We start from the raw sequence: 12,312 nt of genomic DNA, 5'->3' as shown, positions 1-12,312 counted from the left end.
AATGTTTTTTTTTTTTATTTCCCGGCTTTCTTGTGCTCGTGCTAAGTTATTCTTCTGGATTCTCGCTGATGGATAAAAGACTGCATCGGATCTTCCACCTTTAATACAGTGGGATCCAGCAGTAAAACCTCCCTGAGGTGTGTTGCAGTTGTGTTGTTTTCCCCCCCCACGTCACCTGTCATGAGAGATATATGATGCCTCGTCGTGAGGGAAATGAGGCTGTGCGGTGGGGTCCACCTGCGTACCACCAGCACCTGAGAAAACAGATGCAACAGCTTGTTCTTTTCTGTTGATCCCGCAGAACGACTCATAAATCACCGACTGCTGCTGCTGTCAGCAGAAAAGCTTGCGAGGACGCCGCCACGGATCAATATGCAAACGTATCCATAAAAATCCGCCTCCGAGTAACCGTTCTGTTGTCACTGCGTCGTCTGACTGTTCACCGCGAGGAGCTCCACGCTTTGTTTTGAGTCTGAATCCATGCATTTTTAGCACACGTTCCCATTTCCTGCTTGAGCTCCTATCTCACCCCTCCTGGGCTTCAGGCCTCCGCTCTGCCCACTTTGGATCACCGGAGCATCAAAACCCGCAGTGGCACGGCACCTCTAACAGCCTCGGAAGGCCATCACCGTGATGAGAATTGACAGACATACACAGATAATCCAGCAGTTGCAGAAGGTCAAACTAATTTATCTGATGTAGTCATTTTGTCCATATTTGTGTGGATCAGTGAGCTGCGGGGTGGATGTGATTAGAATGATGCAGCCAGCGGGGGTCACGTGCTCGTGTGCGGCCTGTGAAAAAGGTGACGCTCAAGACATTTAAATGCAGGTTTCACCACGTTATTGTTCTTGCATATTTGAGAAAATGAGTTACTGGATCTGTGTGTCACAGTCAGCACGGTCATGCCAGCCCCGGATCCTGCCGTGGCCCACATAGCCGGAGCGGTCTGATCCAGACTGCCAGCGATGAAGCTGCGAGCCAGCTGGAGACTGCGGGGTCCTCGGGGGAAATCAGCAACAGATTGCTTTGAGACTGGCGAAATTGGCCCGCTGATTAGTCAGAGGAAGATGGTGGACGACACGCCGGCGCGGCCGGGAGGCGGGGAGGGGGAAATTGCTTTAACACCTGGCAGCCTGTTGACAGTGCGGGTCCCTGACTTTCCCCTGTGTGGCCCACAGGTGTGTGTGTGTGTGTGTGTGTGTGTTTGGACCGGGGTGTGTTGATGTTCATTAATCTGATAAACTGCAGTTAAAAGCCGCAGTGTGGCTCCGTGAGTGTTAGATTATTGACATGACAACCCAGAGCACTCTGGAGGTAAACGGATGGAGGCTCCCGCTGGTCTCTTCTGCAGGTTTTATCACGTAGATGAGGCAGAGAAATACAGCTCAGCTGGTATCTTTAAGGGAAAATTGAAAAATATACCAAAGACTGTTCAACTGTGCAACCACTGAATTTCCGTTTTGTGCATTTTACCGTACAGCACTTTTTTTTTCTTAGCTCCAACCATCTTCTTTTAAAATGACATTAACATATAACATCTTTCCAGCTGCTCATACTGCCAACTATTTGTCTGTATATGTACCCTACTGCTGTTTGTGATTTGTTTTATGCATCCTGCCTTGTTTTGCTTGTGTTTAATGGAGCTCTGCCTCTGAATGGATGCTTTTATTCGCTATCTTTAAATATTATGCACTTCATTTGTAATTGCTCGAAAGACTGAGTCTGGCACAAAAACGAAGGGCAGAAAAACATTCAGTTCTATAGAGAGAAACTCAAAAATTGTATGCTGCGTTCTCATTGTTGCCATTTTATGAAATTTTCAAAACCTAGATGGGATAGCAATGATTCATCCATCCAGGTGAATGTGAATTGGTTCTTTATCCTGCTGTAATGTGAAGCTGGATGTTTGAAGCTTTTGCAGAGAAGTTGTACAAGCTGCTGCACACGACCAGATCAGATCAGATAAGGCCAGATTTCCGGAGAGTGGAGAGGAACGTTTCCCTCCTCAGCAGATAAACTTGCAGGATTGCAGCATTCTGCTCATGAACCACTCTGCAACGCTTGAAGGTCAAATATCCAAGAGATGCAGCAACAATCCAAACACACCTCCAGTCTGGATGAGTGTGTGTGTCCAGTGATAATTCTGCATAATTCTCCAGACCTCCCGTTGACCACGGAGGGAAATAATCTCCTGTGTATTCACTAGATGTCACTGTTCAATCGTCGTGGAAGCCTCTTGGCGCTCTCCCTGCAGACGCTCATGAAATAAGGCATCAAATTAAAATCACGCCAGCTTGTAAACCGGTTTGAATGAGACTTCAAACAAGAATTTGGCAGCAGCAGAATTTTTGCTCTCGGGTCAGTTTCCTGTCCTGTTGATTGAGCTCACTGCCAAGAAAAGAAGGAAAAGAGAAGAAGAAGATGAGGCAGTTCGGGGATCGGTGTGCAAAGTACCAGACTGAGCCAAAAGGAAAAGGTGAAGGCTGTTTTTTTTTTTTTTTTTACCTGTGCTGTATCTAGGAGGGCATGTTGACCTCGATCACGGCAGAGGCGGCGTCACCGCGGGTGGGCGTGGCTTACCGGGAGGAGGAATAACGCCGCGTCCTCCGTTACGCTGCAGTTTGAGTTACAGTCTGGCACGAGACGGGAGCAGAGCGGGACCGAGCGACGGACCGGGGACGCTTAACCCCCCCACCCTGAAAAAAAACCCCGAGTGATGGAGAAGACGCACGTCTTCCTGTACGCCTTCCTGGTCTCTCACTACATCTTTAAAATCATCTTCGTCTCGTGGGTTTTCGGGAGCGCGACGCCGGCGGACCTCCGCAACTATGAATTGCCTAATTGAAGTTGGGCCACCTGATCCGGTTTGCGCCAGGACGACCGACCGCAGTTAGGGCAAGAGGAGCCGTTATGAGCGCTTGTGCAAACGGTGCATTTCCTGCGCAGAGGTCTGGTGCGAGAAGCGGAATTCTCATCCCCCGGATGCCTCATCTCTCCGCGCGTAAAGGACGTGGAAACGACGCTCCCGCTCGCGGCTGCTCGATGCGCTCCGCGCGATGCTTTAGCCACTGAGAACGGGGAAGCCGTAGCCTAGTTAGGGTAGGAGCCGCTTGGTTATTTCCGCCGTCTTGGATGCAACTTGTGAGCTTTTTTTTTTTCTCCTCCCTCTCTCTCTTTTTTTCCCCCTTTTTTACGCTCATATCCATTGTGCGCCGCAGCTGAGCCGCTCCGCCGCCACAGGCGATCCGCAGCAGGACCTGGACCATCGCCGTGAGGGGGCATCCACTGAAAAGTCCTGCAGCTTGAACTTTTGCACCAGCAAAGAGAGCGTTTGAAGTTTGAAGCCAGAGAACCATGGCTTTACCTGACAGCGGCATATCCGGGGAGGAGGTGCCCTTCCCAGAGATCATAGAGCTCAACGTTGGCGGCCAGGTGTACATAACCCGCTACTCCACCCTCACGAGTGTGCCGGACTCTCTGCTGTGGGAGATGTTCAGTCAGAAGTCCACCAAAGGACTGGCCAGGGACACCAAGGGGCGCTTCTTTGTGGACCGCGATGGCTTCTTGTTCCGTTACATCCTGGACTACATGCGGGACCAGCAGCTGGTTCTGCCGGACCACTTCCCGGAGCGCGGCCGTCTGCAGAGGGAAGCCGAGTTTTTCAACCTGCCGGAGCTCGTCAAGCTCCTGGCGCCCAAAATCAGCAAGCAGAACTCCCTGGGCGACGAGGGCTGCCAGAGCGACCCGGAGGACTCCTCGCCCGGGATTGACTCTGCCCGTAACCTTGGCTCGCTGGGCGCCGCCGCCGCCGCCTGTGCCAGCCTGGTGCCCGGCGCCATGGACGGCAAACGCTCCGGGTTCATCACGATCGGCTACCGGGGCTCGTACACCCTGGGCCGGGACAGCCACACCGACGCCAAGTTCCGCCGCGTGGCGCGGATCATGGTGTGCGGGAAGACCTCCCTGGCCAAAGAGGTGTTCGGGGAAACGCTGAACGAGAGCCGCGACCCCGACCGCCCCCCCGAGCGCTACACGTCCCGCTACTACCTGAAGTTCACCTTTCTGGAGCAGGCGTTTGACAAGCTGGCAGACGCAGGCTTCCACATGGTGGCCTGTAATTCCACAGGAACCTGCGCCTTTGCCCATGAGCAGACGGATGACAAGATCTGGACCAGCTACACTGAATATGTGTTCTACCGTGAGTGAGACTACCGGCTTTGTTCCCCCCGGTCCCCCCACCCTATCTCCAAGAGCCCCCCCCCTCCTCCAGCCTACAGCCATCCTGTCTTTCTCTCTCTGATGGCTTCTGCACCAGTAGATGTTCCGTAGATGTTGTGCCCCTTCCACCTCTCTTTTGCAGCTTTCATCCTGTGAACAGTACCCAGCCGCTGCTCTGACTCTTCATACCTTCGAATCTGCAGCTCTCCACCCCCCCCCCCCCTACAAACCCCCCCCAAAAAAAACCTCATCCCCCTCACCTCCCCGGGTTCAACTTCTACCCCCCGCTTACGCCGTTGCTCCATCTTAGTTGTAGTCCCCAAGTCCTCAACCACAGCGGCCCCCCCATCCTCCCCTGCAGACACTGATACTGTCCCGTTTTGTACTGTCTGTATATGACGTCTGCCTTGGTGAAGCACAATACTGTATCCAAGAGCTCACTTGTTAACAAGCGCCCCGGTGTGTCTGTATGGCTGCTGAATCAGTCATAAGGGGCGTCGGGGAAAGGGCTTCAAAGAGCGACCGTGACGTACAGTGCTATATAATTTCCCAGCTTGCTTGAGCAGATCGGACCCTCTTCTGCTCCTCTGAACTAAATTACCAAATAATTGGACATCTTATCAGCCTTGAGGGACACGAGCAGCCCCAGCACAAGAAAGGAGTGTAATCTAATTTCCCTCAGTTGTTATTAAATGTGTCCAGTACCATGTGGTTTGGAAGCGTGCCATAGTTAATCCGTTCAGTTGTTGTTTTGACTGAAGGAGGGCCGAAACGGCCGCACAGATTGCAGTGAGATTTTCTTTTCTAAACTTTGAAAGGGTGAAGCAGGATGCAGTTGTGTGGAGTGCCCTGTTCAAAGAAAACACTGTTTGTTTTGTTGTTTTTCTTTTCTTTAACGGCAAATGTACAAGCAACAGGCTTTGATGCGCAACGATGAAAGCTCGAATACCAGGAGATCTCATAGACAGGGAGGGGAAAAAAAAGAAAAGGTTGTCAGATGAAGTGTGCTCATTGATTGTGCAAAAGAGCTTTCAGTATTTTAATCAGCCGCTCTGGGAGGGCAGAGGAGATGGAAGGTGTTTCATCACTCGCAGCCCACCGCTCCATCATTTGGCTCCGCTTCTTTGGCATTTCTCCGTTCAACACCGCGCCGAAGAGCGATTTTACAGTGACTCACGTTTTCCAGATAGACTTAACACCATGTCTTCATGTTTTTTCGCTAAAAGAAAGAAAGAAAAAAAAAAAAAAGAAGTAGTCACCCTCGCGGATCATGTTTTGAGTGTTCTGTAAGCAATGTTATTCTTGATACTCAGTTCAGTATTAGTTGAAGCTGCTGCATATTTGATGATAGCTCTCACTTACTGTAAGTCAATACCCATGAGAACGGGTAGGATTACACCGTAGCCAGCCAAAGCCCAATGTTTTCTAAACCACTGTAGCAGGGGCATCGTGGGGGCAGTTTATAGTGAGCCGATATAACCGAAGTTACACAGGGCTGAGTAAAGACAGAGGTTTATTTCTAGATTCAGCCTCAGGACAGGCCTGTGCACCAAATACCTCAGACTAAAACATGAGCTATTGACACTCGGATTCGACGGGATGCGGTACGCTGCGTTTTAAATGAGGGGGAAATGATCCGAAATGCAGAATCTGTGGAAAAGGATTAGCATGAAGTGAATCTGAGCAGCAGCCAGTGAGACATCGGCGTGCAGGATTTCACGGGGTCAGGTTGCAGTTCCATGTCTGACGGTGACAATAAATGTATTCCGAAATGTCTAAAAAGCTCACAATGTGTTACAGTGTGATGAAGTGCTGTCGACATCTGAGTCAATATGTTAGAGCCGCTGCAGGCGTAGACGACACGGAAATTAAAAAGTGTTCAGCAGAAAGTAAATGGACTTGTCAAATAAAAGATGTTTTCTTTCTATTCTGGTTGTATTTTCCATTCACACACACACACACACACAGACACAAAGAAAACAAAACAAAACAAAATGATTTCTCACTTTTGAATGGCAGTGAGCACAAAACAGAATAATACTTGCCCTCTTGTTACGGCACGCTCAGTTCTTAATTTTCAGTCACAATACAAGTCAATCAAAAATGAACCCATTCAAACTTTCATCGTGGCATTTCCTGTTACAGGAGCTGTCCTTGGACACAGACTATGCTTCATATTAAGTGTGCAGCACTCCACCCTCAGGGACTGTTTCCCTCGCCCTTCCATCTGCTTTCCCACTTTTTTCTCCACATTTTTTCTCTCGGCCTGCTCTTGTATCGAGCACTTGACCAGAAAACCGAGCCAAGATGGAAACGAGGACATGCATAGATAACAGGCTCTCCTAAAGCAGATTACAAAACCCTGATTTTGTTGTCAGTAAATGACCTAATTACTTCCTACGGTTAAAATGGAGATGGAGCTCAGATCTAAGTTTTTAGGATTGAGAAATCACACTCCTGTGGAGCTTCTGCATTTCTTCTAAATGAATAGCTGTAAATTAGTCACACACAGTCAGGCTAAATAAGGAGATGATGTGTTGAATTGTCTTGAATATCAGGAAAAAAAACATGATTAAAAACATTTTCTTGGCTGTGCACATGAGAGGAGTGCAAGTGACAGTCTATTGTCAAATATACAGAACTTTCTGTTTAAGTGCTGCCAGTTTATCATCTGTACAACAATTTTGCGAAAGTAAGACAATGAACAGTAGGGCAGAGTTGAACTAATCTCCTGGAGAAATCCAATTTCTATTGTAGAGAATTTCTAATGTAGTTTTTTTTTTTTTTTGTTGGTTTAATTGAACATTGAAGTACAAATGTGTCACAGCAAGAGTGGAAATTTTGAAGGATTTCAATGAGTACCCCAGAAACGGTTCCCTGCCCTTTGTTATTATTTTTTTGGGAATTGAATTTGTGTTTCCAATAAAAACAATGTTTTACTCTAAAGCGGCTGTAGTTTCCACAGGTGAGAGAGGAGAGATTGAGACGCGCTGCTAAGACCTCTGAATCCCGCTCTGACTCAGATAAAAGCATAGGAAGTTGTGAAAAATTCATGGGGCTCTCTTCCTGGAAAACCGACCACACTTGTGCTGCGGTCTGGAATGTCTGATAAACCCTCAGGGAGCAGGACAATACATCTCCTGCACTCTTCCCCCCCCCCCCTCCAAGCCCAAACAACGCCGGACCCAGGCAGTATTCCTCTGGAACACGGGACTGCGGGGGCTGGTCATTAGCACCGACCTGGAGAGACATGCCTCCTGTGTGAAATTTCAGGCATCAGTGTTTCCAAACCGCCCTCCGTCTTTACCTCCACGAATCGCCCCCAGACTCGACATTCAACAGAGGCTGTGTGAGAAGTGTTGACGCTCAGACGCTGAACAGCAGCGGTCGAGGAGTACCGTCCGGACTGTGAGGAAACACTGCTTCACATCATCTCAAAAGAAGAAGCCTGGCCTGCTGGGATACAAATCAACAATCAGATGCCTGTTCTATCCAGAGTGATCCAATAAAGATATTTTACCTTTACATTTTGCTTCTTTGGGCTTTGGAAAAAGTCCAAACTGCTCATTGCTTTTGATGGTCTTCGACACAGAGCACACCTTCTGATTTGATTTATATATTTATTTTTATTCTGAAGCTTTCATTTGCACCAAGCAAAGCGGCGGACGGCGCTTCATCTTCACGTCTGTTCCCTGGAGGGCCGGATCGGAGCGGCGGTGTGTGTTCCTGTGCAGCTCCACATGGCAGCTCGCTTTGGCCAGGCTGCTTTCCTTTCTTAGACTCGTCCCTGTCTCCCAGCCAGCTGGGTCAGAGCTTCCCCTATTTGGAAGAAGAAAGGAAAGAGAGCAGAGGAAGCTCGTCAACGTGGAACGGAAACTAGGGCAAGGAGAGACTGAAAATTTGATCGGAGCGAAAAGACACTGGGAGGGAATTTAACCAGCGAGGATTTCTGGCGCTCCCGTCAGAGCTCTCCTCCCCGAGCAACTCCAGCATCAAGTGTCCCGTTATTTGGAGAGTTGGAAGATCGTATTGACACTGACCTCTCGGGGCGGCGCTCTAATGTGTTTCTCTGTGGTCTGTCATCTCTGCGAACACTCATAGAGAGATTCTGTTACACCACACTCGACAGATATAGATCCACGAGCGCACACTGCGAGGCTGAGATTAAAATCGATCTATAGCATGACTGCGTCAACAGAAAGAGGAAAACTGATATTTAGCAAAAGAAAAAAAAAGACAGCATGCTGTTTTTGGTTGAGCTGCATCTCTAAGCTGACAACAATCTGCCGTTTCCACGTGACTTCTGCTTTTATGAATAGACATCCAGCATGCGGTGGAGTGATAACACCAAGTGAGTCATTTTCTCCACATCTTCAGCCGAGTGTACTATCAGATGTGTCGGCATGCGAGCGTCGAGCTGCAACCATCTGTGGCTCTGTCTTGTTTATGTTTTGTCAAACCTTTCTACTGTTGGGTATGTGTGTCACTATGTATCGCCTGTTTTTGTTTTTTTTTTTGTTTTTTTTTTCATGGATTGAATTTTTGTTTTCGGGCAGCGGTTGGCATTTCCACCTCCGCGCTCGGTGAATCACTGCTGAGTCTGGTGCCGACACAATGAGCCGGGTCCGCTCCCCGCCTCACAAACATGCTGAACGGGCAGTTGGCATCTCCGAGCGACACAAACACAGAGACACGCGAGCGCGCTGAGGGACGAGAGTTGCTAGGAGAAGCTGTGCAACAGGCCTCCCGTGCGAGGCTAATGACCCGGAGCCGAGAGCTCTTACGTCTAATTGGCTGCTTTCTTTTCACCCCCACTATGCGAACAGTTAAGAGTGCATTAAGTGGAAAACAAGCCGTGTTCCCAAGTCATCCTTTGCTTGACAGCAATAAGAAGCATATACTTATATAGAAAGGCATTATTACTAATAATTACCTGGTTATAGAGTCGTCCGATGGGAGGATGAGGAGCACTCAGAGCTGCAGCAGCCTGGAGCTTTCTGCTCTCCCCTCCATCAGTGTGTGGGACGTGTGTGTTCGCTCATCTGCCTTTGCCGCTAATGGCGGCGCGGTCCGTCCACGCCGCGGTGGAGAGGCTCACAAACAGAGGGTACAGTAAGCACTGGCTCAGGGCGTCTTGGTCTCATTGTGCGTCGGGTTATTTATAGTGAGTCAGGCATTGAGCCAGATGTGTACCTTTATTCACTGCGCTGCTCTGTCCTCCAGCGCCGCCACGCATGCTCAGCTGGCCCGGCTGCTTTCTCTCTCCCAGAGAAAGCAGCTGTCACTAAACATATCGGGGCCCTGAACACCAGGCAGCGGTTTGCAAAGAGCAGTTTGGGTCAATGTTAACGCACAGTGGAGAATCATCCCCTCGCTCACTCTTTCAACCTCAATATTCTCTTTGACTTCACAGTTTTTTTTTTTTTTCTGCCTTTCAAGCTCCAAGACACAGAGATAATGACTGACAGAGGAGCGCATGAGGGATGTGTTAAAACACCAGGCAGGAGTGGGATGGGAACGGGCGAGCATGAAATTAGCCGAGTCAAAGTGTCAGGAGCCAATTGTGGGATAAGAGGGAGCGAGAAGAAAAGGACAGCTCGAGAGGCAAAGTTCTGCGTGCGCAGCGGAGCAGAGACTATAAATATGCGACGAGGCCAGAGCGCTTCGGAAGGAGAAGTAGTGAGACGAAAAAACGAGGGATAATACAGTAGATTAGGCAACGAGAGGTGGAGGCTGAGGTAATAACGGAGAGAGGAAGCAGTTGGAAGTTTGTTGAACTTCCTCTACTATTTTCAGCTGCTCGGTTTATTTTAACTCAGACACAGATAGGACTGTTGATTTTCCATCGTTGATTATTCTGAGTTGATTGGTGCTTAATGGACTGAATGCTTGATAAGGGGGAAAAACAGTCTCTCCCAGAAGCCTAAGATGCAGAATTATAAAATATACAGTTTATGGATTTCAGGAGAATGCCTGAACAAAACATAGACAGCCTGGGACCCTGTCAGAGTGCTAACCTCCACACTCCTGCTCCATCCTGTATTTTATTATCTAACTAATTATTGCAGTGATGGATGAAACATATTTAGCAGAACCATCTGCTCACATTGGAATCTGCACGTGTTACTGATATGTTTATGACCATATGCCCCCCCCGGGGATCAGGGGTCCTAAAGCCACTGCCTCATGCAGGAAGTGGCTGAAGCAGCAGGAAAGCTACATCCTCTCACTATACTTTTTTATTTGATCTTTTATTTGCTGCTGTCAACATTTTAGTGCAATTTTAATGCATCAGACAGCTTTAAAACACTTCACCAGACGCTAACGAGAGTTTGACAATCGCAGTATTTAAGAGAGAGCTCGGAGATTAAAAAAAATCACACCCGGTAGTATTTTTCTTAAACGTCTACACACTAATAGGAGCAGCTTTTCATTTTAATGTTGCCTTTTATGTTAATATAAAGTGGTATGAAAAGGTTTGGGCACCCCTGATCATTTTCAAAATTTCCTTTTATAAATCATTGGTTGCATAAATTTGGACACCCTTGTGGTTTTATTCATTTAGCACTAACTATTGGAACACAAAGTTTGTTTGGTAAGCTCATTGACCCTTGACCTACATGCACAGGTGAAGCCAATCACGAGAAAGGGTATTTTAGGCGGCCAGTTGGAAGTTGTTCTCCTTTTGGCATCTCCTCGGAAGAGCAGCAACACGGGAGCCTCAAAACAACTCTCAAATGACCCGAAAACAACAACTGTTCAACATCACGGTTTAGAGGAAGGATACAGAAAGCTAGCTCAGAGATTTAAGCTGTCAGTTTCCACTGTGAGGAACATCGTGAGGGAGTGGAAGACCACAGGCACAGTTGTAGTTAAGGCCCGGAGTGGCAGGCCAGGAAAAATCTCCGATAAGCAGAGGCGAAAGATGTTGAGAACGGTCAAACTCAACCCACAGACCGGCTCCAGAGACCTACAGCATGATCTCAATCAATAAAACCACAAGGATGCCCAAATTTATGCACCTGCCTGCTTTTGTTTAAGTAATTATTGCACTTTCTGTTAATCCTATAAACTTCTTTTCCCTTCTCAAACATCACTGTGTTCGTCTGCTAAATGATGTATTTAACTGAAACTGCTGATCCGAACAACCAATGATTTATAAAGGAAAATCTTGAAAGTGATCGGGGGTGCCCGAACTTTTTCATACCACTGTAAGTCTTTTTAGATCCACTACATCTGATGTGTGGTAGTATTTCTGTCCTTCTGGGTTGTGTAGGCGCTCTGTTCATTCAGAATCCTTTTTGTTGCCTTCTTTCCTGGCAGATACAGAACGCCCACAGAAATCCCCTTATCAAAAATAATCACAAATTTAGATTTTTTTTTTTAGGACTGTCATAAATTTAAGCCCGTGGATTAGCTCTTCCTCTTTTACAGTCTTGGCCAACAGTTATCTTCAAAGGTGGAGATCAAGTGAAGACTGGAATAGCATTTATTGAAGTTTTTAGCTGAATGATCAGACTTTGGCAGCGTTTCGGTGATGACCCATGTGAAATGCTGCTGAAGCGCCGCTGGGGGAGACACGGCTTGCACATCAGAAGCCCTAAACAGCCAAACGAAAAACTAAATTGGATTTAAAAGGACAGAGTTGGCAGAATATCATTAGATGGTGAGCGGTGATGACGAAACTGACAGCCAGGTGATTTTGACGGCGTGGGAATGAAGCGGGAACAACTTTCCAAGGTGGATCTAAAATCTTCAAGATGCTTAGATTCTGAGCATGCAGTCTATAAAGCTGCCCGTCAAACGAAAGCTTCAAAAATGCTGAATTCTTCTTTCAGCGTAACAGTAATAATTACATGCTATCAGTCACTGTCAGCGGGGGTAACGCCTGTGAGCGAGCGTCTGCGCCTCTGCTGACCCGACGTGTCTCTGTCTAAGCAGTTGAGTTGTCAGTGTGTCTGCAGCGCTGTCGTCAGGCCGGGATTCACCTTGGCCATCTGGATACCTGGGCCCTAATCTGTCGCTCTAATTATCAGTAATCTGAACAGTCAGCCTTGTCCTTGGTGCTGCGGGGCACGGCTGGAGCTTGGC

General features: G+C 48.0%; 1 protein-coding gene across 1 annotated transcript; it reads left to right on the top strand.

The window, feature by feature from the left end:
• Window positions 1-2,612: 2,612 nt before the first annotated feature.
• On the top strand, window positions 2,613-5,194 carry LOC115400001 (BTB/POZ domain-containing protein KCTD12-like). Its single transcript, XM_030107656.1, has one exon. The coding sequence runs from the start codon at window positions 3,358-3,360 to the stop codon at window positions 4,207-4,209; it is 852 nt and encodes a 283-aa protein (XP_029963516.1). The 5' UTR covers window positions 2,613-3,357; the 3' UTR covers window positions 4,210-5,194.
• Window positions 5,195-12,312: the final 7,118 nt, after the last annotated feature.

Source organism: Salarias fasciatus, chromosome 2 (assembly GCF_902148845.1).
Source record: "Salarias fasciatus chromosome 2, fSalaFa1.1, whole genome shotgun sequence".
Classification (NCBI taxonomy): domain Eukaryota; kingdom Metazoa; phylum Chordata; class Actinopteri; order Blenniiformes; family Blenniidae; genus Salarias; species Salarias fasciatus.
The sequence above is the reverse complement of the archived record's forward strand: the minus strand, read 5'-3'. Positions and strand labels throughout refer to the sequence as shown.